This window comes from Arvicola amphibius, chromosome 4 (genome assembly GCF_903992535.2).
Source record: "Arvicola amphibius chromosome 4, mArvAmp1.2, whole genome shotgun sequence".
In the NCBI taxonomy this organism is placed as follows: Eukaryota; Metazoa; Chordata; class Mammalia; order Rodentia; family Cricetidae; genus Arvicola; species Arvicola amphibius.
In genome coordinates, this window is record NC_052050.1 from 65,398,467 (window position 1) to 65,424,651 (window position 26,185).

Consider the following 26,185-nt stretch of genomic DNA (forward strand, 5'->3'; position numbering starts at 1 on the left):
CACTCATAGTCTTGCTTAGCTTTAAAGAAAAAAGAAGAGTCTTACTGTGTATCTCTAACTGACCTGGATGTAGTATGCAGTCCAGGATGGCCTTGAACTCACAGAGATCTGCCCACTTCTGTCTTTGCGTCCTGGGATTAAAGGTGCAAACCACCACACCAGCCTTTCATACTCAGCTTTTTATTTAAATGCTGGGCATTCGAACTTAGGTCCTCATGCTTGCACAGGAATCGGTCTCTCCCAGTCTCCAAAACTTAATCCTGACCAGAGACTTGATGCCGTAAGACACAAGACACTGTCAGCATTTTCCAGGGTTGGCCAATATTGTAACTATTCAGAACCATTAGGGCCAAAAGCCGTCAATATACATCACATCAATGCACAGTACAAAAATAGCAGGTGTGTGTTTAAGACATTTTCAGAAATTGCTGGAAATCCTGCCCTAATCCCAAACCAAAACACATTCAGTTTTGTTTTGTTTTGTTTTGTTTTGTTTTAATGAAACTCAAGTCAGCGGTCTAAGCAGCAATTTGCAGACTCAAACCTTCCAACAGAGTGCAACACAAAGACACTGATTTGAAATACGCATGCTCAAAAATAATAGTAGGAAAGACTGTCTTCGTTTTCTACGATTACACTATGATTGCCTGTAGGAGCAGAAAACTTCCTATGTGGGGCTAAAGACACAACTTAATTGGCACTGGGCCTACCTAGCATGTAGAATGCCCTGGATTCGCTCCCCTACTACCACATACACTGTGTGTGCTAGCTCACGCCTCTAATCCCAGTACCCAGGAGATGGAGGCAGGAGGATCCCAAGTTCAAGGTCATCCTTGGCTCCAAAGTAAGTTCAAAGCCAGCCAAGCACCTCAAGGAGGCCCTCATTTGGAGTCTCAGGTTTCTACTCTGGAACAGTTCCCAGTCACACTTTTGGCTACCCCAGTCTGTCTGTTTGTCCCTCTCAGGACTGTACTAGAAGTACATGGCTGGTTGAATTTTTGTCTTGTTTCCCCAAAGTGCCCAACCTCAGCAGCCAGCCCAGCAGTGCAGCTGCAGAAACTCAATCATTCTGTTAAATAAATAAGCCAGAGCAGATGCCCGGCTCCCCGAGCCCATCTGTTGCTTGGTCCTCAACATTTACAAACACTGGGCCTGTTCCTCCCCCTGTTGACTTGCAAACTCACCAAACTCTTTCTTCATGGGGCAAAGGGACCAAAATCTGTCCTTTGGCAAAGAAACTTGTCTTGACAGGGTCAAGGTGTGGTGTGCATTCAAAAGATGGCTGAGCTGAGGAGAATCTGACTCAGTCGGTAAAAGTGTTTGCCACACAAACATGAGGATTTGAGTTCAGTCCCCCAAAGCCCACGTAAAACGCTGGGCATATTAGCATACACATCTCAGTGCAGAGGAGGTGGAGACAAGCAGGTCCCTGGAGCTCACTGGCAGCCAGCAGAGCTTACTCAGTGAGCCCTGGTAGCGGGGTGCAGGGGGGAAGGGGGAGCTGTAGATTGCAAATGAGGAACAATACCTGAGGTTAACCTACAACCTCTACATGTGCAGATTAGTTGGTTGATTAAACAAATCAGGGGCTGGACCACCTGCTTATGGAAATGAGCAAGCTCTGTAGGAAAGAATCCAATCACATTCACACACACAAATAAATATAAAGAAAGAAAGAAATACAGAAAGTGGGAACCCAACCATACACACCAAGCTCAGGGTCTTCCAACCACAAAGGTTCATTTCTCTCTCATCCAGAGGCTGCTGGAGCAAAGGGCTCTCCAGGACTCCAGTCCTCAGGTACCAGTTCAGCACTCTGTTTCCATATCAACACCTGTAGCCAGGGAGACGGGATGTATTGCAAGGCTGAGCACGGCTGTATTCCTCAGCAAAAGGACACAAGTAGGCTGCCCAAGCATTGGCAATTGACTTTGTCTCAATTCTGGAATCTAGAGTCCAAGTCAAGATGCTACCAGGTTGGTTACCAGTGAGACAGGCAGACCTGGGTTGTAGACAGAGCTCTCTTCTACAGCATCCTCTCAGGCCTTCTTCCCTTTGCAGAGGGAGGACGGGAGGGAATAAAAGGAAGGGACCCAGTGTCTCTCCTTTCCTTTTAGGAAACTTCATTACATTATTTATTTAGTGAATGTGTGAGTGAGTGAGTGAGTGAGTGAGTGTGAGAGAGAGAGAGAGACAGAGACAGAGACAGAGAGACAGAGAGACAGAGACAGACAGACTGTTGTGCATGTAACAGTCAAAGGACATTTTTCAAGAGTGGATTCTCCCCTTCCACCTCTTTATGGGTTCCAGGAATTAAACACAGGTCATCAAGCTTATGCAGACTTGATGAGCTGTCTTTCCAGCCCCTGCCTTGTTCTTCGAGGACAGTCTCTCACTGGCCCTGGAGTTCACCAGTTCTGCTAGACTGGCAGGCCAGCAAACCCCAGGAATCCTCTTGTCTCCGCCCCCCCCCCCAGCACTGAGGTTGCAGATGCATTTTGCCCCACCTGGCTTTTGGGGGGGGGTGCTGGGAGGCTAAACTTAGACTCTGTCCTTAGGCAGCAAGCACCTTCTCCACTGGGCAATTTCTCCAGCCCTAGGGTGCACTTTTTGAAAGTATTTTTGAGAAATATTATTGTCCATCCCTCTTCTGGAGAAGCCTCCATCACCGGTCTCACCCACGGTGGTGATCATTTCTCTTCATCCTTCAACCAGGATATCATCAAGCTTTTTATCATCACCAAATACAATTTTCAAAATACTACTTCACTGTCACTTTTAATTTGCACTCTCGATTCTTCACAAATGTGAGCTGCGTTGTGTATATTGATTGGGCATTTTGAATAATATACAGGGGTGTGTGTGTGTGTGTGTGTGTGTGTGTGTGTGTGTGTGTGATATGTGTGCTCACGCATACCAGCGATCAGAGGAAGACATTGGACATCCTCCTTTAATACTCTCTGCCTTATTCTTTTGAGACAAGGTCTCTCATTGGACCTGGAGCTCACCGTTTTTTACCCAGCCTGGCTGGTAAACTCTGGGGACACGCCTGTTCCACCTGCAGCAGCGCTGGGGTTACAGAAATGCACGGCCACATGCGGCTTCTTATGGGAGTGCTGATGATTCAAAATCGGGTCCTCACACTGGTGCAGCATCAAGTAACTTAGATTTATTTCTTTTTCCTTTTCATCTGTAACTCTTCAATCCACTTTATTTACCTGTGAAGTAGTTATTTCTTGATTGCTTAACTCTTTCTCTGGTGAGCAGCAAGTACTTTAACACATTTGGTGCTTATTTTGTTTTGTGGGTTTTGTTTTGTTTTGTTTTGTAGGGTTTTTGTTTTGTTTTGTTTTTGAGATGGGTCCCATGTATCCTAGGCTGCCCTCTAATTTTTTTGTATAGCTTGGATGACCTTACGCTCCTGATCCCCCCTGCCTCCATCTCAAAAGTGCTAGGATTACAGGCATAGGCCACCATAACTTGTTCCAACACCATTTTTCTCCTAACACCATTTTTAAAGTAGTCACTGTTTTGTTTGATTTGGGTTTAGGTTTTGACATAGGGTCTCACTATGCAGCCATGACTGGCCTGGAACTCACTATGTAGACCAGTCTGTCTTTGAACTCACAGAGATTGCCCTGCCTCTGACTTCCCCAGTGCTGGGATTAAAGGTGTGCACCACCACATCCAGCAAAGTCTCTTTCCACTAGTTTGAAATACTGTCTTTCTCAGAAATTGAATTCTATCTGTACAGTTCCTAGCCACAAATCTTCATCCATTTCCTTCTTCTGAACCTACCAATAACACATCTGAGGTCACTGTAAAACCCTGTACTTGTGTCTGGCGGAGTCCTCTTACAAGGTCTTCTTGACCTAACAAGCCTTTCTTACTTTCATATACACTATATTTTTTATCAGTCCATTCTTTACAGTAATGCAAATGATACAGATACAAATATCTAGAAAGAGGATTTAAAGTGTGAGGAGGGCGGGTCAGAGTTCATAAGGTGACAAAAGAGGGCAAAGTATAAAGTCAGGTGGAAAATACAGGTTGGAGGCAAGACCTCTAGAGTGTCTGAGAGGTTCTATAGAGTGGATGGGTCCTCCAGTGACTTTGGTCTCTAGGGCACTTCGTCAATCAGGGAGAGCTGGAGGAAGAAGAAGGGCTATGTGATTCCAGGGCATTCTGGCTCTTCCATATTAGAGGATGGGGAGAAGCAGTCAGTGGGGAGATGGCTCTGGGAAATTCTGCAGGCCTCGTAGCTCTCTAAGCCCCTCTAGCATCATGTGGATATGGGCCTTGATATTCATGGAGTCCTTGGTGAGGCTGTTGCTGAGTTCTGTGAGAAGAGAACTCTTTCAATGAACCTGAGAGCTTCAGTCAGTGTCAACACCAGGAAAAAAAAATATCCCCAGGCTACATAGAAGTGTGAAGTATCTGCAACCACTGTGTCAACACAGAAATTACAGTCCAAATCCACCCGCATCTATAATTCCAAGTGCTCAGTTTCCTATAGTCGCTTGATGAGATTTCTCAGTTGCAGGTATAAGGACACCTGCTCATATACCTGTCTCCATGTTCCAGTGTTCCAGCACCTTCTGCAAGACTCACTACAGCACATCACTGATTAAGCACTTTCTCCTTCCCAGTACCCAAGGCCCCCATTTGAGGGTGTCACCATGATGGGCTCCAGGACCCATGTGCGGAGTTTCTCTCTATATTATTCTGGTGTGTGTGTGTGTGTGTGTGTGTGTGTGTGTGTGTGTGAAAGTTATTGCTGCACATTGATTGTATAAATTATTAGGTTTCACTGTGATATCGTTCAACACTCACACAGCGTGCTTTCGTGAAGTCCACACTTCATACCGGGGGGACTTCAATCAACATTTTGATGACTATAAAAATCTCTTCCAGGGGCTAGAGAGATGGCTCAGAGGTTAAGAGCACTGACTGCTCTTCCAGAGGTCCTGAGTTCAATTCCCAGCAACCACATGGTGGCTCACAACCATCTATAATGAGATCTGGTGCCCTCTTCTGGCATGCAAGCATACAGGGAAGGAATGTTGTATACATAATAAATAAATAAATCTTTTTAAAAAATCTCTTCCAGCTCTAACTAGGATGGCGTTGAGTTCATGGGAATTCACATGGAAACAATTGACATCTTTCCAATATTTTCAGAATATGTGCATCCTTTGTATTTATAGAGGTGCTCAATACTCTACTGATAACGAAGAGATAGCAGAAGTCATTTGATTCTGCAACAGGCAGAAAATGAAGCTTTGGACAATCTTGGAAGCATTTTCTCATAACTGCCCTCAGTCTACCATGGAAGAGCATATCGTAGCCAGGAGTCTGGGACAGCCCAGAGCATAGGTCTCCATCAGAGAGGGAGAGTTGACTCAGCCATATAATCCTAGAGAAACTGGAGTAGAGAAACCAGATTGCCAAGCTATTCCCGTTTACAATGCAGCTTGCTTGTGTGCTCACAAAGGCAACGGGCCTTGTTCACATGCTCACAAAAGGACTCCCTTGCCACCACTACCCACGCGGTAGGATGCCCAAAAAATAGTTCTAAAATGCATCTTGCCTGACTACCCAGTATCCCTTTCCCAGTGACAAGAAGGAGAGATGGCTCAGTGGTTAAAAGCACTGACTGCTCTTCCAGAGGATCCAACTTCAGTTCTGAACAACCACATGGCAGCTCATAACTGCCTGCAACTCCATTTCCAGGGAATCCTATACCTTTTTCTGGCCTCTGTGGACACCAGGCTCACACGTGATGCACATGCACATGAAAATAAGTAAATCAAATTTTTAAATAAAGTAGATAAGATGCTGGCTGTGCAAGCATGCTGACTTGAGTTCTAATCCCCAGCATCCACATAAAAAAGATGGGCATAACTCACCTATAATCCCAGTACTGTGTAGGTGGGCATAAGGAGGATCCCTGGGAGTTGTTGACCAGATAGTTGGGAAGCTCTGGATCCTAGTAGAGACACTGTCTCAAAAAAATAAGGTAGAGAGCAACCAAGAAAGACACTAGATGCCAACCTCCTGACATTGACTATGTGCACGGTGACCCAGCATATGGCACAGCTCAGTGGGGTCCTGATAGACCCTGCCTACCCTACTCCCTCCTTCATGTCTGACAGAGAATTTCTTAAAAAAAAACAATTAACATCCATTTCACATTGAGTAACATTTTAAAATATTGAACAGAATATTTAATATTTAAATAGCAAATATTTAATTTCAAAACACTATTAAATGCTTTTAATATAATAATCAATATTGAGAATAGATTTAATATAAAGTAGATGGAACTTTTTGGTTTGAAAAAATGTTTTGGAGCCAGCCAGTGGTGGTGCATGGCTTTAATTCCAGCATTTGGGAGGCAAAGGCAGGTGGATCTCTGTAAGTGAGAGGCCAGCCTAGTCTACAAAGTAAGTTCCAGGAATAGCCAGGGCTACAAAGAGAAACCTTGTTTAAAAAAACAAATTAAAAAAATGTTTTTGAGACAAAAGTCTTACCCTGTAGCCCAAATGCTGAGTTTAAAAGTGTGTGCCACCACACCTGGCAGTTTTACTTTTAGGAAAAAGAAATCAAAGTACATTATACATTTATCAAAATAGTGTGGAACCGAAAGCCAGAGTCTTGCACCCCATATATACAGCCTAGTGCTTAGCTACTGCGTGGCGTCAGGTAAGAGCCTGACCTCAGCACAGTGAGATCAGGGCACCTGCAGACAAGCCTGACAGCCTGAGGTCGTCCTCCTGAACTCATGTGGTAGAAAGAGAGAACCAACTCCCAAGTTGTTCTCTGGCATCCATATGTGTGCTGTGGCACACATATGCTCATACCCATGTACACACACACACACACGTATTTAAAAAAATAGGTAAGGGCTTGACCTCTGCTTTAATCTGGTGAATCTGATTCCTCCCTGTGCCTGGATGACAAAAAGTTTAGATACAATTCATCTAAAGTTCTAACAAATATTCAACATCCAATCAAAGGAGATGCTGTCAGTATTATATACAATTTCTGAAGTCATACTGGGATTTCTTGATGCCATAAAGACAAGCAAGGATCCTTAGTTCCGTATCCAAACCTCCCTTTGGGCTCTTGACAGCAAAGATAACTCTGATTGTGTGACACCCATCTGGGAAGGCGCACAGCAGTGTGGTGTCCTAGAGGAGACTGAGGTTCAGACAGGGCATCTGGAGTGGGGACAGCACAAGGCACAACATGTGCTTCTAACACTCTTGAATGGAAACGAGCAAGAAGGCTGGGGGACATCAGGAAAAGATGGGGCACCCACCATCCCTGGACTTGGGAAAGGCATCAGTGGGCCAGCTTCTTCAGCCAGATCAGAAAGTGAGCTCTGAGAGAACCGGGACAGGGAGTTTCCCATCCTTTGCCCTCTGCGTCACTTTTCTGCCATACCAGATGGCCCTGAGGGTTCATGAACTCAGAGGGAACCTGGTTGAAGGCTTGGATGGCACTAGTTTTCTTGTTCAGATCCCAGCTTTGCCCTGATTGGAATCAAGTGAGACACCTTCCAAAGCCACACAACACAAAGAAGGAAAAGAAGTGAGGTGTAAGTCACATGACCGTGTGACCTGGTTTCTTTCTCACTGCTATGATATAACACTCTGACAGAAGCAACTTAAGGGACAAAGGGACCATTCTGGCTCACATGTCAAGTCTGCTATAGTGGGGAAACCAAGGCAGGAAGAGCTTGAAGCACCTAGACACAATACAGCCACAGTCAAGAAGCAGAAAGGAGCTGCAGAGATTGCTCTGTGGTTAAGAGAACTTTCTGGGCCTGCAGAGGACCCAGGCTCAGTTCTCAGCACCCACGTGGCAGTTCACAACCACCTGTAACTCTAGTTCCAGGGGATCTGGTGCCCTCTCCTGGACTCCATGGGCACTGCACACACAGGTTGTATATACAGATAAAAACACATACACATTTAAAAAAAAGTCATTTTAGGCAGAAGAAGAAGCCAATAGCAGTGCCCTATTCCTTTTATCCACTTATACAGTCCAGGAGGCTCTCCCCAGAGAATGGTGCCACCCACGGTGGGCAGGCCTTCCCAACACAAATAACACAATCAAGATGATACCCCACACGCATGTCTAGAGGCCCCTCTCTCACATGAGTCTAGATTCTGTCCACATGACAATTAACACTAACCATCATATCATGTAAGCCTTGCCTTGGTTATGGAATTGCTTGGCATCCTGGGAAATCTGCTAGCTTCCCTGGATCGTGTCCATGTGTAATATGTAGTTGAGACTGAAGTCTCCACAGCTCTTTCTAGCCCTAACACATGTGTGCAAATAGCGATAATTTTTTTCTTCTCCTCCTTCTCCTTCTCCTTCTTCTTCTTCTTTTTGGTTTTTTGAGACAGGGTTTCTCTGTATTAGCTTTGGAGCCTGTCCTGGAACTCACTCTGTAGACCAGGCTGGCCTCGAACTCACAGAGATCCGCCTGCCTCTGCCTCCCGAGTGCTGGGATTCAAGGCATGCGCCACCACCGCCTGGCTAGTGGTAATGGGTTTTAAATCACTCGCGAGGCCACTCAGCAGTTAACAGCGCTTTCCAGACCACAGCTGTCTCTTCATTCTGTTGGCGGTTCTCTGTGTGGTGCAGAAGCCCTTTCCGTTTAACAGTTTGTCAGTTCTTGCTTTTGCTTCCTGAGCTTTTGGAGTTGTCCAGGAAACCACGGCCCATGCCACCATCTCAACAGAGCCCCCCAATGCTTTTCTCGAGTACTTTCAAAGTTTCAGGGTCTACATTAAGGCCTCCTATCTATTTTGAGCTCATTTGTCTGAGCAGGGTGAGAGACAGACAATGAGCTTTCAGTCTTCTACATCTGGATGTCCTGCTTTTCCCAGCACTGTTTGTCGATGAAGCTGTCTTTTCTCCAGTGTCTGTTTTTGGCACCTTCAAAGGCAGTTGGCTGAAGATGCTGAGCTTATTTCGGGCACTGTGTTCTACCTCACCAATCTAAGCATCTGTTCTTGCGCCAGTATAGCACCATTTTTAACTATTGCTCAGCGGGGTGCCCTGAAACCAGGTACCATGACTCTCCAGCTTTATCCTTGCCACCCAAGATTGTTTGGGCCTTTGTGCTTCCATATAAATCTTAGGATTTTTTTTTTTTTAGTTCTATGAAGCATGTCTCTGTTGTTCCAATGAAGGTTACATTGCCTCTGTGAATGTTTTGTGCGGTAGGAGTCTTTTAACAAAAGGTTCTTTCGAGCTGTGAACATGGACGGCCCTTCCACCTTTCAGTAGCCTCCAACCGGTTAGTTTGTTTTGTTTTGTTTAAGCTGTGTAATTTCCACTGAAGAGTTCTTTCACATCCTTAGTTAGGTTTATTCCTGGAACTGCAGTGGGGGCAGGTGTTATATTTGAGACAGGGTCTCATGTAACCCAGACTGTCTCCAAACTCTCTATATAGTAAAATGTAGTGTTGAGCTGCAGCAGGCTGTGTTCCTGCCACCCAGCTCTCGGTTGCCTGACTAGCTTATGCCCCGAAATAACAACACACAAACTATATTCATTTAAACACTTGCCTGGCCCATTCGTTTCAGCCTCTTACTCACATCTTGATTAACCCATATCTAATAATCTGTGTAGCACCACGAAGTGGTGCCTTACCGGGAAGATTCTAGCGTATGTCCATCTTGGGCTGGAGCTTCATGGCATCTGTCTCCCTGAGGAGAGGCACTGCGGTCTGTCTCACTTAGGAGAGGCGTGGCATCTGACTGAGCCATCTACCTCACTTCCTTCTTCCTGTTTCGTCTACTCCACCCACCTAAGGGCTGGCCCATTAGATGGGCCAAGGCAGTGAATGAAATCAACACAAACAGAAGACTCTCCCACATCAGTAAAAGATGGCCTTGAAATTCTTTGGATTTTTAATTAATTTATTGTATGTGCGTGAGTGTTTGCCTGAGATATGTCAAGGGATCAGGGCCCTAGAAGGTCCAAAGAGGGTGCCAGATCCCCGGTAACTGGAGTCACAGCTGATTACTACCCACCATGCAGGTTCCAGGAATCTTGACATGAGCAGCCAGTGTTCTGAAATGCTGAGCCCCCTCTCCAACCCCAACCCTGAACTCCTAATCCTCCTGCCTCCATCTCCATGGTGCTGGAGTTGCAGGTATGCCCCACCACACCTGTTTATAAGGTGCTGAAAAAGGAACCCAGAGCTTCATGCACGTTAGGCAAGCAATCTGCTGAGCTACTGCCCCAACTCCCGGCTTTTGTTCCGTGACTACTGTGAAGAGGACGCTGTCCTAATTTTTTTTTCCTCAGCAAATTTATTACTAGTACATAGAGAAGCTACTGATTATACGTTGATTTTGTACCCTGGTACTTTGTATCCTGGTACTAAATTCATTTATCACTTCCAATAACCTTTGTTGGAGTCTTTGGATTTTTCGTGTGTAGAATCATATCATCTGCAAACAGGGACAATTGGACATCCTACTTCATATTCCTTGTGCTTCTTTCTCTTGTTTAATAAGAGTGTGACTTTTATAATTATCAGACTCCAGCCACTTCCACCCCCTCAACTCTTTTTTAATCAACCATGTGATTTGAGCATACTTACCTTCTTGAGTCTTCCTTGTCTTTGAAATCAGATTGAGGGCTGAGAAGATGGCTCAGTTGGTAGAGCATTTGTGTTACAAGCACAGACCTGAGTAGGGTCCCCAGAACACAGTTTAGAGCCAGAGGCAGAGACAGGCGAATTCCTGGTCAGCCAAACCAGTGAGAGATCCTGTCTCAAAGAGTAGAAGAAAGAAAGACAGAAGGACAGAGGAGAGGGGAGAGGGAGAGACAGACAGACAGACAGACAGACAGAACAAAAAGTGGATAACACGTGAGGACCAACATGGTTGTTGTTGAAGTTTTTTTAATATTTTTATTTTGTTTTGTTTTTAAACTCTTTTGGAGGTCCACCACCTAGCTACCAAATAAATACACAAAGATGTTTTCTTACTTATGAATGCATGGCCTTAGCTTGGTTGTTTCTAGCCGGCTTTTCTAACTTAAATTATCCCATTTCTCTTCACAGATTGCCTCTGGGCTTTTTACCTTTCTTTATTCTATAGATCTATCTTTCCTTCTTACTCCATGACTGGCTGTGGGGCTTGGTAGCTGGCCCCTGGCATCCTCCTCTCCTTCTTCTTTTCTTGTTCCTCCCTCTCTTCCCTAGATTTCTCCTCCTATTTATTCTCTTTGTCTGCCAGTTCTGCCTATTTCTCTCTCCTGCCTCGCTATTGGCCGTTCAGCCTTTGGTCAATCATGTGTTTTAGAGAGGTAAAGTAACACAGCTTCACAGAGTTAAACAAATGCAACATAAAAGAATACAACACATCTTTGCATCAATAAACAAATGTCCCACGGCATAAACAAAGGTAGCACACCTTGAACTAACATCCCACAACCCATGGCTTGTCCTGTGGCTTGCACACACAGTCGCACTTAACACCCACTGTGTTAGTTTCTTTTCTGTGATAAAATAACCTGACAAGAGCAACAGAAGGGAGGAAATGTTATCTTGGCTCACAATTCCTGAAGTGTGGCGTCCATCGCAACGGGGAAGGCATGGGGGCAAGGTCAGGAAGCCGGCTGGTAATATTAGATCCACACGCATCATAGGAAACAGGGAGTGAAGTCAGGCTATAAACCCTCAAAGCCCAGTGACATACTTCCTCCAGTAAGGCCCCACCGCCTAATGGTTCCATAACCTTCCCAGGTGGCACCCCTAGTAGGGGGCCAGGTGTTCAAACACATGAGCCCCCCGAGGGATGTTTGTTATCCAAATGACCACATATATGCACCCATAAAGACATACAGCAATACATACTTTTTAAAATTGGACTGAAAAATACTTATGTCACAGAATTATTTTCAATATTAAAAAGGAAGAAAAGAAAAAGCCAAGTTGTGTGTGGCGTGATTAGACACAACACCTGGCTCACAGTAGGTGCTCAGAAGGGGAAGCCTTTGTTGTGCTAGGCTGAGTAAGCGGCGATGCTCCTGCCTACACAGCTCTCTGTCTGTGCTGGTTTTTTCCTGCATGAGAGTCCTTCTGCTCCTGGCTCTCCTCATTCTAATCTTAAACACCCTGAAGCTGTGGCCCCATATTCCTCATGGCTGCTCTAAGCGTTCACACATCACCTCTGTCCTCACGCGCTGTTGGCTCCTTTCCCAGCTAAGCAGACACCGTAAGCAGCTGCTGTCCTTATTTGGGTGCAAGAGCTGCTTTGGGAGGAAAGACAAACTGAAACAGACATCTCAGGTGCCACCTTCTCATCTAACCTTGCTGGGAACAAGCCCCTATGGTTTCCGGGCTGCATGTGATAACAGTTTGTTAGCATATCCTAACACCACTGACACTCTGAGCTTCCTGTAGTGGATGTTTGTGACCCCTGCTTGCCTTGTGTGCTGGATAATCTGAGTTCACCAAGAGCAGAAACCAAAACCTTCTGCCTCTGCTTCTGCTTCTGCTTGTCTGTATCCAACGCAGCCCAATTCATGGTAAGAGTTTGTTGAGTTTAGCAAAGGAAATCTCTGCTCTCTCCTTGAGAGCTGAAAGCTAAGACTTCAAAAGGGGCACAGGGGCCTGCAGATGGATGGCTCAGCTGGCAAAGGCAAATAAGGCAAAGACTCACAAACTGAGTTAGAGCTTTAGAACCTACATAACAGGAGAGAACCAAGTCCAGCAGGCTGTTTTCTGACCTCAACACCCATGCCATAGGATGTGCACACACATACAAACACATGCACACACACCCCAAAAAATTAATAAAGCATTGTTTTTTAAAAGGTGCATGAGTTTAGTATAGTGGCATACACTTATAATCCAGCACTCAGAAGGCTGGAGTAGGAAGATGGATTGTTTGAGGACAGCCCGGGCTACACATAAAAAGAAAAAAGAGGAGCATGAGTTTGCTTCCTCCATCTATCCCTTACGGCCATGTCTCTTGCTTCTGACAACAGCGAGTGGTCTTCCACATCTTCTTTTCAATAACACACCCTTACAAACTCTGAGATCTTTCCTGCTTAAACATTTTGCGCTTCCTATTTCTCCCCAATTCTGAATTTAAAGGAGCTCATTAGATGTTGGAATGTTAAATTAGACACCATAAGGAAGGAAAGAGGGAGAAATCCAACTATAAGTGACAAATAGGAAGCCCTCACATGTTTAAAGTATGGATGGATGAATGAATGGATGGATAGGTGGATAGATGATGGATGGATGGATGGATGGATGGATGGATGGATGGAGAGATGGATGGATGGATGGAGAGATGGGTGGATGGATGGATGGATGGATGGATGGATGGATGGAGAGATGGATGGATGGATGGATGGATGGATGGATGGATGGATGGATGATGGGTGAATGGATGGATGGATAAATGGATAAATGGGTGGGTAGATAATGGGGGGATGAACAATGGATAGATGATGGATGGATGGGTGGATGGGCACATGGATGATGGATGGATGGGTGAGTTAATGTCTTTCGCTGGTCTTATAAGCATAGCAACTAGTTGTCCAGTTACCAGAGATCAGAGTATCAAGGAATCTCAAGTCTTGAAAGTGGGGTGAGTTGATGCTGAAGATAGATGGACTGACTATACCTCTGAGTGCCCCCCCCCACTTTGGGGATTTGAACTGCCTTTGAGAGAGTAGTACCTTAAGTCCTTGGTTGAAGAATTCCATTGTTGCCTCTCTGGTTCTGAACTTGCACATGGACTCCACATATGTCAAACACCAAGCCAGCAAAGTGTAAGGCTAAGAAGCCAAAGCAGCCCTTGACTTTCAACCCACTGAACCACTCATTTTGATCCCTTCTGAGCTTCCTTCCCAACCGTTTACCAACCCTAGGAGGAAAACTCCATGGTGGGAGCCTGTCTAAGAAATAGATTCCAGGAGGAGCCAATGGTCATGGGGAGAACTCAGGAGCCAGGGAAGCTGTCAGGAACTGGAGGCCATGGGCCAGAGAAGTCAGGCATTGGGGACCCTACCATAGGCTGTCCCAGTCTCTGACCCTGACTTCCATTTGTCATTTCATTATGAGATCCTATGGGATCTATTTCTTCTTTCAAATGATACACAATTCTCTTTGTTTGCATACCTTACTTCTGCTAAAAAGAAAAAAAGGAAGACATGAAAGTAGGAGGGGACTCTTAGGGGCAGCCGAGCTGCTACAGGGAAAACACGAGTTCAGCATCATTCTTTCCAGTTGCTGCCAACCACACTTGGGAGAGGAGCCACTCTCGGGGGAAACACTCAGATGGGAGCTCAGCAAGAAAACCAGAGGGTGCCTAGAGCCTCCAGCTCCTAAAGTAGGTGGGGCTTAAGTTGAGTTCACAGAATTTGCCAGGCAACAAGGGCCAGAGCATCCAAAGCAAGAACCAACTTCCTCCATCCAAGTCATGTGTTCACTAGAGGGTTGGGTCAATAGGATCCCAGCCCTAGATTCCCCAATCCTTAAACCCTGTTCTTGGACACATCCCTCAGCCTCTCCAAGCCCATTTCTCCCCCTTGTCATATGAATCTGGGTGTTCGCTTGCAGAGCTTTTGTGAGACTGAAACGTGTGTGGCAGTATGGAAAACATTTTAAGAAATGTCACTTCCTTTTTTCCTCGAAGCTACATGCCCAGTCTTGACATGTCACTAGCAGGAACATCAAAAGCATGACTGGGATTTGGGGACTGGAGGCTTTTTCTACCCAACCATTCATAGTCTGTTTACTCCCAGGTGGCTTTCCCAGAACCCATCCTAACACACTCTCCGCGTAAGCTCCAAAGGAGAAGGAGAGGAGGGGCTAGCTTCAGAGATGCCACCAACAATGCAAGAAAAACAAAAGCCAACATCCAGGGCTGGTGAGATGGCTCAGTGGGTAGAGGTACTTGGCACTAAGCAGAGACCTACGTGGTGGAAGGGAAGAATGTGCTTCTGGAAGTTGTCCTCTGACCTCCACATCTTCACTCATACGCTTGTGCATGCACACACACATACTCAGACACACATGCGCACACACACAGAGATTAAACAAATATAATTGAAATTTTTTTCATTTTTATTTCTTTATTTTTATTGACACATATGGGTATTTCACCTCATGTATTTCTGTGCGCACAGTGCCCATGGAGGCTAAAAGACAGTGTCAGATCTCCTGGAACTGGGCTTTTTAGACAATATCTAGGCCTAGTCCTCATCATGGGACTCATAAGACCTGAGATTATGAGACCAAATGTCACCTTCTATGGGGCTTGAGGGACAGGCTGCAATTAAATTATAGGAAAATCCTATAAAATGCATTGGAATGTTTTATGAAGCTATCGATATTTCCACCAAACTGGAGCACACGGGAGGCGGTAGACAGGGGTGAAGTGAGCATGGGAGGATTGTCTGTTTTCATTCATCCCTACTAGTGACCGATCAAGACTGAGGAGGGCTCAGAAGCAGCTCTCCAAAAGAAAAGACAATGTGACCTCATTTTTACGGCATCCTTGGAGAAAAAGTGTTCTCTCAAGTGTGTGTGTGTGTGTGTGTGTGTGTGTGTGTGTGTGTGTGTGTGTGATTTCAAACACAAATATGGGTGTGGGTGTATGCATGGGTGAGTGGGTGGGTGCATGGGTATGGGGGATGTGTATGTGTGTATGCACACAAGTAGGGGTGTGCATGGGTGTATGTGTGTGTACACATGAGTGTGCATGAGTGTGGATGTATGTGTGGGTGAGTGGTTGGGTGCATGGGTGTGGAGGTACGTACATGGATGTGAGTGTGTGCATGGGTGTGTGTGTGTGTGTGTGTGTTATTTCTTGAAGGTTGGCACCAAAAGTCAGACTTGGGGTCATTAATCTTTGGGAGAGTAATGCCTTTTGGGTAGCTCAACACTAATGCTCTGCCCTTCTGCCTTGGGAAACAGAGATGCACCCCAAATTTTATTTACAGTGCTACTACATTCATGGACCCCCAAGTTTACAGTACCTTTTCATCAAAATTAAAGCACGTTCCTTTTTTTTAAGACTTATTTTGGTCTTTATATGTTTGTTTGTGTATGAGTGTGTGTGTGCAGTGCTGGTAGAGGCCAGAAGAGGGTGTCAGGTCGCCCTGAAGCTGAAGTCACAGGTGGTTGTGAACTGCCATGTGGGTGTTGGGAATTGAACATGGGTCCTCTAGAAGAGCAGTCAGTGCTCTTAACCACTGAGCCATCTCCCCAGCCCCTAAAAGACTTCCTACTGAAATATTTTAATGGGATATTCCTTACCTGCATCAGCCCAGTGTCCTGACAGCTTTTCCAGGTGCGAACAAAACTAAACTTTACAATTTGGAGAAAGCAGCTGAAGAAAAGCTTGGCTGAACCTGCCTGGGCTGCATGAGTCTCCTGTATCCCAGCAGGACCTCAAACTCCACAGCTATGAATGACCTTGAACTTCTCTTTTTACACTTATTTATTTACAATGTGAAGGAGTAAACTGGCTGTGTCAATACACATCTTTAATCCCAGCACTCGAGAGGCAGAGGCAGGTGGATCTCTAGAGTCAAGGCCAGCCTAGTTTACAGACAAGTTCCAGGACAGCCAAGGCTACACAGGAAAGCTCTGTCTCAAAAAAGAAAAAGCAAAAAATAGAAAGTTAATATAACAATATGTTAACAGGAAGCTAAAAACAGGGAACTGGGGAGATGGCTCAGCAGGTAAAGATGCTCACCATCAAGCCTGGTGACCTGAGTCCAATCCCCTGGACCCATATGGTGGAAGGAGATGGTAACTCCCACAAGTTGTCCTCTGACCATCACATGTGTGCTGCACACACACAAGAAAGAGGAAAGGGAGGGAGGGAGGGAGGGAGGGAGGGAGGGAGGGAGGGAGGGAGGGAGGGAGGGAGGGAGGGGGGAAAAAAGAAGGAACGAAGAAAGAACTGTTTTTATTTAAAGAAAAAGAAAACAGATCTATTACATTAGTTGTTGAAATTTATTTTTTAATTTTTTTGGTTCTTGATTTGTTTGTTTGTTTGTTTTTTTAAGACAGAGTCCTGTTCTGCAGTCCTGACCCAGTATTTGCTATGTAACCCATGTTGGCCTCAAATTATGGCAGTACTGCTGCCTCAACCTCCTATGCTGAAATTACAGACATGAGCTGCCACACCTGGCTAAAATTCCTTCCAAATAAAACATTTGTTCTAAAGTTCAGACATATGTATACTTAGCTGAGGACAGGAAGGAGTGATTGCTGGTCCCCTGGGATTTAGGCACACCAGGGGAGGTGGTCACACTCAGCCTCTTCCAGGATAGGTTTTGGAGCCCATGCGCCATAAGCACCTAAGTCTTCTGAGAGTTGGCACACAGAGCCTAACCCCGCCCCCACTGCTGTCTTGGGGCTGCAGGACTACAGGGTCAACATCTTCCTGAGGCAGCAGTGGAATGACCCCCGTCTGGCCTACAATGAGTACCCTGACGACTCCCTGGACCTTGACCCGTCCATGTTGGATTCCATCTGGAAGCCTGACCTGTTCTTTGCCAACGAAAAGGGAGCCCACTTCCATGAGATCACCACTGACAACAAACTGCTGAGAATCTCCCGGAATGGCAATGTCCTCTACAGCATCAGGTGAGTTCTGGAGCCAACAAAAAGCACGGAAGGAGGGTGGGACAAAGGCTTGTGAGGGAAAGTGGTGTTTAAGTGACCCTGTGTTTCAACAAAAAGGCAAAATAGACTTCTCAGGCATGATCGGTTGTAGTGAGGGGAGCTGCGGGCCGGCTTCCCGCCGCCCTGCTCCCAGCCACCGGCTAGCTTTATCCGAAATAATTACATGGAAACTGTATTCTTTTAAATACTGCCTGGCCCATTATTTTCAGCCTCTTACTCACATCTTGACTAACCCATATCGAATAATCTGTGTAACACCACAAAGTGGTGTCTTACCAGGAAAGATTCAGCATGTCTGTCCTGGTGGCTGGCTCCATCACATCTCTCTCCCTGAGCAGAGGCATGGCAGTCTGTCTAACTCAGGAGAGGCGTGGCATCTGACTGAGCCATCTACCTCACTTCCTTCTTCCTGTTCTGTCTACTCCACCCACCTAAGGGCCGGTCTATCAGATGGGCCAGGCAGTTTCTTTATTAATTATCCAATGAAATCATCAGATAGAAGACACACCTACATCAATCGGTAGCAACTCTAGAGGAACAAAGCTTGCCAAGACACAGCAGCTTGGCGGTAAATGGGACCACCAGGTAAATGGCACAGTCCACGAGGATGAGCCAGGGTTGCTACCTCCCTGCCTTAAATCCCACTTGCTTTGTATTAAGCCTTGGGAGTCAGGACACCTCCCCGTGCCTATAGCCTATAGACATTAGTTAAGTGCTAAACTTTCAGAGTGTCCTAACACCGGCTCCCTGTCCCCTATACACACATACACACACACACACACACACCTCTAGTCCCTACTCTCCTTCCCCAGGGCACAGGGACAATGGACAATGCAAATGGGAAAATGGGCTCACGCTCACGCACTGGCATCTTGGAAAATGTACCATGCAGAGCTCTGCTTATGTATTACATCATTATATAACTCGTGAGTTAGGTTTGATGATCCCGTTATATATACATCAGAAAAGTACGGATGTGGAATTTAGGAAACCTTCCCAAGTTTTCATGGTTCCTGTCAGAAAGTAAGTTCTGATGGGGTACTAGTGTGGGTCCCATGCCCGTTGGAGAATTAAAAGAGCCACAGCTTTCCACTTGGGTCCCAGGACTTCTGGAGAATCAGAATGGCCATGGACCACCGCTTAACATCTGCACATCAGTATGTGATAATGAACAGATGTGTTCTGACTTAAAGGCGCTTCAGAGAGCTAAGTGACCATCCCTTCTACCTTCAGTTTCTCAGTGGGAGAGAAGTCTCATCTCCTATTCAGATAGAAGCCTTAAATATCCAGGATGGGGCAGGATGCAAAGGGCAGAGGCTGGGCTGATCCTGACCTTCAGAGGGGACTGGGCTCAGTACACCCACAGTCTGTGGGGGAGGGAGGTGGAACCCTCACCACTCTACGGATTGACTTCACCCTAGCAGCCACATTCAGATGAAGAATGACATGGGTCTCGGGTCAGCCACCAAGGCCCCAGTGGGTTGCTGGAGGGAGGGTCACCTCTGCCTGGAAGTCTCTGCTGCCAAGACAGTTTCATGTCTCTGGGAAGCAGAGTCCCAGTGCAACCTGACAGAAGGACAGGTCAGCAGAAAGCAATGGTCCCAAGGTTATTCCGCATCTGAAAATTAACCCGGTCTGACAGCTGCCCTGCTTCAGAGCTTTTATCTTCAGAAATGGGTCTCACTCATTTTCTCTTCACTCCTCCCGCCCCTTCCCTGCATCCCTTCTCCTCCCTCTTCCTTCCCATCCCCTTCCTGCTTTTTTTTAATGTCCTTGGAAGACATCCACACACCTGTGGTGTGAGCTGGAAGGGACATACACAAAGGGCCAGGTGTGCGGCTGCGGTGGAAGTGGCTATGTTCTAAGGAGACATCTCTAACTGGGTACCTCAAAGAAGTAGGGCTGACCTCAGGACAGCAGGGAGTCATATCCGACAATCCCAGAACCAGCTCTGCCAGGACTCAGCTACCAGCCTGGGGTGTCGCCGAAGGGGTTCCCTCTGGCTCTGGGGCTGCAGCTTTTATAAGGGTTGAACACCCTCAAAATAAATAACTGCCCCACTACTCTCCACCTGTCCCTGCCTGAACCCACATATGTGAGTCAGCTGTGTGGGAACAGTCAGCAGTGGGGGTGGGGGACTCACTTTTGACAGGCCCCGTGTGTGGCTGGAAGCGGCCAAGAGCCATGGGCAGCACTTACTGCTGAAGCGTAAGGAGCACCTGGGGCTGGGGACTCAATGGAAAACCTGAAGGAAGAACTGGCATAGGGCAGCACCTGGCACCCCAGCAACCTGCTAAAACAGAGGTCTCTAGCATCCAAGAAAGTTTCAGAGAAATCCAGAAGTCCCTCTAACTGATGGCTCCAAGCCTCCTCTGCCATCCTGGGAATTTGAAAATGTGCACATACTTATTCTCTAAGCACTGGTCCTCAGGTCTCCGGTCCCCACCCTAAAACAATGATTTCAACTGGCAAAAGCACAGGGGCACAGACTCCCTGGGTGTCGTCCCCATGTCAGCCCAATACCTTCTCTTCTCAGAATCACCTTGACGCTGGCCTGCCCCATGGACCTGAAGAACTTCCCGATGGACGTACAGACATGTATCATGCAACTGGAAAGCTGTGAGTCCCTTACCAGAATCGTTTTGAGGTTTTTGTTTGGTTTTGTTTTTTAAAGGAACCAGGCTCCTATTTACCCATTGCCGGGCAGAAATTCCCTAATCACTGGAACCCAGGAGAGTACTTTTATAGCTCAAAGTGCCGAGGGGGGGTTCCTTTGAGAATATACAATAGAAATATAATTTCCCCCACTCTGTCTCACTGGGGTACAGACTTTGTCATCAGCTGCATCCTCCCAGGAGGAAGCACGGTGTCAAGTCCCTTGTGAATGGGCCTGCTAGGAATGAAGAGAAATGGCCTAGAGAAGTCATGGTTTGAGGATGCTCACCAGCCTGGGAGGCAGGCAACTAGAGAAGTCATGATGTAAGGATGCTCACCAGCAGGGAAGGCAGGCAACTAGAGAAGTCATGATCTAAGGGTGCTCACCTGCAGGGGAGGCGGGCAACTAGAGAAGTCATGGTCTGAGGATGCTCACCTGCAGGGGAGGCGGGCAACTAGAGAAGTCATGGTCTGAGGATGCTCACCTGCAGGGAAGGCAGGCAACTAGAGAAGTCATGATCTAAGGGTGCTCACCAGCAGGGAAGGCAGGCAACTAGAGAAGTCATGATCTAAGGATGCTCACCAGCAGGGAAGGCAGGCAACTAGAGAAGTCATGATCTAAGGATGCTCACCAGCCTGGGAGGCAGGCAACTAGAGAAGTCATGATCTAAGGATGCTCACCTGCAGGGGAGGCAGGCAACTAGAGAAGTCATGGTCTGAGGATGCTCACCTGCAGGGGAGGCAGGCAACTAGAAAAGTCATGATCTAAGGATGCTCACCAGCAGGGAAGGCAGGCAACTAGAGAAGTCATGATCTAAGGGTGCTCACCTGCAGGGGAGGCAGGCAACTAGAGAAGTCATTGTCTGAGGATGCCCAACTGCAGCAGAGGTAGACAACTGATTGCCCAAGTCACTCTAGCAAAGAGGAGCTAGTGGAGTGTATTGGTGGAAGAAGGAAACAGAACCAGAGGAGAGGTTCAACCAGTCCAATGTCTGCCACATAAGCATCAGAACCTGAGTTTGGATTCCCCAGACCCATGTAAAAGCCAACCAAGCACAGACAGGAATGCAGAGATGGGCAGATGTCTGGAACTCACTGGCCAACCAACCCAACTGAAGCAATGTGTTCCATGTTCAGTGAGACCTTGTCTCAAAAACTAAGGTGGTTGTTGGAGAGTTGGCTCAGTGGTTAAGAGCTCATACTGCAGGGCTGGAACCAGAGGACCTGGATTCCCAGTACCCACAGGGCAGCTCACAACTGTAACTCCAGTTCCTGAGGATGTGACACCCTCACATAAATAGATATGCATGCAGGCAAAACACCAACCCACATAAAATAAAAATAAATAAAACATTTTTAAAAAGAAGAACATATTTGCTCTTGCAGAAGACCTAAGTTCAGTTTCCAGCTCCCACATTGGTCGGCTCACAACCACCTGAAAATCAGGCTCCAGGAAAATCTGACACCTCTGGCCTCTGAGGCCATCTGCATGCATGTAACACTCTCACATACACACACACACACACACAAAAATTAAAATAAAGATAAAATATTTTCTAAAAATAAATTACATGGAGAGCAATTGAGGAAGACATCCGACATCAGCTTCTGGCATACATACACATATTCATATAACCACACGAACATATATATACACCATACACACAAGGTAGAAACTAGCTAGGTCGTGTGCGCCACAAGAGGCTGAGGCAGAAGGATTGTGAGTTTGAAGACAAATCTAGCTAGTGAGTTTGAGGCTAGCCTGGGCTACATGAGACCATGTCTCAAGGAAATGAAAGAAGAGCTGGTCCTGGAGCAGAAATCTGGTTGCCTTGATTGGGCCACCATTTCCCACCTACGCTTCTCATCAAGATCACACCTGGTAGATTCACTCTCCAAAGGAAAACCTGTAGAGAACAAAAGGGGAAGCTTTTGGGGGTGGCATGTGCAAGAAGTGTTGGTTGTCAATCACCCTTCATCCTGGGGTGAGGAGCAGGGCCCCAGGACAAACCTAGGTGGGAGGCTGGGGAATGAATTTCAACAATTCCTATACGAGGGAAGTAAAGAAGAAATGGCAATGGAATCCCCTGACCTCCACCATGATCTGAGGCTTTGCCCAGCCCCCAACCCTAACTGTAACCCAGAGACCTTGCTGACTGTTCCTTCTCCCAATCCCTCCCAGTTGGATACACCATGAATGACCTCATCTTTGAGTGGCAGGAGCAGGGAGCGGTGCAGGTGGCAGATGGACTGACGCTGCCTCAGTTTATCCTGAAAGAGGAGAAGGACCTGAGATACTGCACCAAGCACTACAACACAGGTGGGTGCCAGAGACCATCATGCCATTCAGGACCCCAGTCGTCTCAGACACGGTTCAGTCGCAGAACTGTGTGCTCTGTGTTTATCACCTGGTGGTTAATGGAATAGGTTTGGACCAAAACAAAAAAGTGCCATTGAGATGTTATTTCTGTGAGTCCTGGGGATGTTAACGTAAACCCAGGCCACACCTAATTACAAAAGAAGTTAGTAAATACTATTTATCCTGGATAGGGGTCCTGCCGCTGAGGCAAAGAGGGGGAGTTGGTAGACGGATTGTGGGCTCTGCCACACAGAAACTTGTGTCTCTGACAGTGCAGAAATAAAGTGCTTGCCTTGGACCCAACCAAGTAAGAGGGAGCTGGGAGGCCATGGTTCTAATTGGTAATTAGTAAACATTAGAAATTAGTCCATTCTCTGGGAGCCATGGTGGGTAGAGAAGGGGAACCCAGATACTTGGTCAGCTATCTGTCATCCATGAGGAGTCTAACCTTTGCTAGGAGAGGCTGAATTCAGTAAGGAACTGGGCTTAGACCCTAAGACCATATATGCCGCATCTCAGACAGGAAGCCAGCTCATGTGAGCACTGTTGGGAATGGCAAGAGGACGGACATGCTAACTGGCTGTGCCTGACCCCAGCTGAGCAGAGGGGAGGTCCAGGCAGACGGGGAGGGGGGGGTGGGGGGACAGGAGAAGCCATTGTAAGTGGAAGCCCCTGTGAGAGACAGGCAGCCTGGGCTCTGGTCTGCCTAGGACAACTACAGCTTTCTGGGTCACTGCATAGAAGTCTCCAGATGTCTGAAGATGTACTTCGCCCCTGCGTGTGCTGACTCTGAGATAACAGGACTCCCAGTGGCCACCACGAGTAACCACTGACCGTGGGTCCAAATACACAGCAGATCCTCTCAAGCCACTGGCTTTACCAGTGTGCAGCATTCTCCTTTCTATTCCACTCTTTCCTGGGCTAGAAGTGGCTGACAAAATTTGATAGTGTGTGTATTGAAGATGTATACCTTGATGTGCATGCTATCTGTTGTGAAATGGAGACCACAATCAAGCTAATGGATATGTGCCTCACCTCGTGCGTGTGCGTGTACACACACGTACACCCAAGATCTACCCTCTTGGCAAAGGGCTGAACGTGTATATGGATCAGGACCAGGAACACAGTACAACATCTCCAGAGTTTAATAATCTTGCATGACTGAGTCTCTGCACCCTTTGACTGCTATCTCACTCAAACTCCTCCATTCCACCTTCCGCTTCTGTGAGTTTGCTTGCCACAGACCATATGCATAGCTGAAATGGAAAGGTACTTGTCTTTGTATCTGGCTCACTTCACCTGGTAGGAAAGGGCCTGCCGATACCATTCATAGATTTGAAAATGGCAGGATCTCTCTCTCTCTCTCTCTCTCTCTCTCTCTCTCTCTCTCTCTCTCGTGTGTATACAAATATGTGTTACTATGCTTGTACACACAGAAGTCAGAGGATGTCAGGTACCTTCCTCTATCACTCTCTACTTTCTTTTTAAGCTGGGACTAACGTTTGGGGTAGACTGGCTGGCAGAAAGCCCCTGGATTCACCTGCCTCCTCCCCAGCACTGGGATTACAACTGCTCACCCAAACAAGCATTTCACCAATAAGCCATCTCCTCTGCCCAATTTTCTTATTTTAAAGACTAATACTCTATTATTTTCTCTTCTCATCCATTGAAAACAGCATCCTGAGGCAGGAATCACCTTTTATATATCCATCTAGAAAGCAAAGGAAGGATTTCAGAGACACATTTGTTCTGTGCCTGCAGCAGCATTACTGACAGCAGCCAAGAGGTAGAAAGAGGCTGATGGGCAGGGAACCTTCCCTCTCATTCCCTCCTCCGCTCTTCACCTTTACAGTTTTGAGTCAAGCCCTGTGGGGACAGAGGTAAAAGATGGGCAGGGCGCTGATCACATGGAGCCCCATGAAATCTCCTGGTCCCTGGCTTCAGTAGACAGGAACTTAGGCCCTTCCCTGGGACAGGCATGGTCCCAGTTCCAGTAATACATGAATGAAAAGAGATAAAAGGCTGCCCAGTCCAGTGCCAAAGATCAAAAGGGAGAGACTGGCTGACTCACTCACTCACTCACCAGCTGTTCTGTGACTTTAAAGGCTTGGGTGATCTCAAGAGCAGAGCTGAGAACACACCAAGGAAAGGAGCCTTCTGCCACTTTGTGAATAAGCATCCCTGCAAGAGGAAAGGCGTCTCCTGGGCCGAGGGAAGGAAGAGGGGCAAAGATACTGGCAACATCAAAGTTCAGAAGGGTGACGGGGTAGGCATGCTCCAGACAAGGACAGGGGGCATAGAGTGACCATTATGGTAATGGAAGAGGGAAATTGCTAGAAATACAGGTCAGAGGTCAACTGGGCGGGACAGTCTACAGAGTTTGAACTCTCCTGTAGAGGACAGGAAATGTTTCATATAAGAAAAGAAGGAGAAAACAAAGGGATTCTTAAGCCGAGTTGGGATTAAGTCATTTTAAAACCCAAGAGTTAACAGAAAGAAATGTTTAGGAAGAAATAAAGATGTCCAAGAGTACGGGTATGAACATCTCAAATAAGAGTCATCAAACAAAAGGTTTACAAGAAGTGATAGAATTGAGTCATGTTTGGGGACACCAGAGCAGAAGGGTCTGGAAACTCCACCTGTTCTCTCTCTTAGCAAACAAATAGTGATGGTGGTGGTGATGGTGGTGGTGGCGGTGGTGGTGGCGGTGGTGGTGGCGGTGGCAGTGGTGAGTGTGACAATAACAGTGAAGATAATTAAAATGATGATGATGATAAAGATGGCAATTATGCTGATCCCAGTGATGGTGGCAATGATGAAGATGGTAATAACTCTGAAAGGACAATGGTGACCGAGATTACAGTGATAATGACATTGGTGATGGTGATAATTATAATGATGACAGTGGTCATGATGGTGGTGGCAAATGAGGCTGCTGAGTACCCACAATGTGTGAGGACTGTCAGAGTTCTTCATAAGCACCATCTCATTTCACCCCACTAAAACCATAAGAGCCGCTATATGAGGGCTGGCAAGAGGATTCCAAGGGTAAAGCGCTTGCCACTATGCCTGGCAACTGTAGGTTGCTCCTCAGAGCCACATGGTGGAAGGATAAGCTCACTCCCACAAGCTGTTCTCTGACCTCCACACAAGGGCCGTGGTATGGCATGCCCGCTTGTGCATACACACACATACCACAAATGAATAAATAAATGTAAGTTTTTAAAAAGAGTCACCATATGAAGTATGTATTGTTCATCCTTTAGTGTTCCCAGGAGGTTGTCTCCAGGACCCCCCCTCAGATACCCAGAGGCAAAGATGCCAAAGATGCTCAAGTCCCCTTGGTAGAGTGGGGCAGTGTCTGCATATGACATACACACATCTTTCTGCACACATTATCTTAGGGTGACTGACAATACCTAACTCAGCATAAATGCTGTGTACACAGATGTTCGCCTGTTGTCTGAGGTGCGATG

General features: G+C 46.6%; 1 protein-coding gene across 2 annotated transcripts in view; it reads left to right on the forward strand.

The window, feature by feature from the left end:
* The window catches only part of Glra1 (glycine receptor alpha 1), a 79,881-nt gene that overhangs the window by 39,559 nt on the left and 14,137 nt on the right, over positions 1–26,185 (forward strand). For both annotated transcript variants that reach the window (XM_038327352.1, XM_038327353.1), the window contains exons 4-6: positions 17,433–17,656; positions 20,232–20,314; positions 22,533–22,670. In XM_038327352.1, coding sequence (XP_038183280.1) covers positions 17,433–17,656; positions 20,232–20,314; positions 22,533–22,670 — 445 coding nt within the window. The remainder of the gene's footprint in view (positions 1–17,432; positions 17,657–20,231; positions 20,315–22,532; positions 22,671–26,185) is intronic.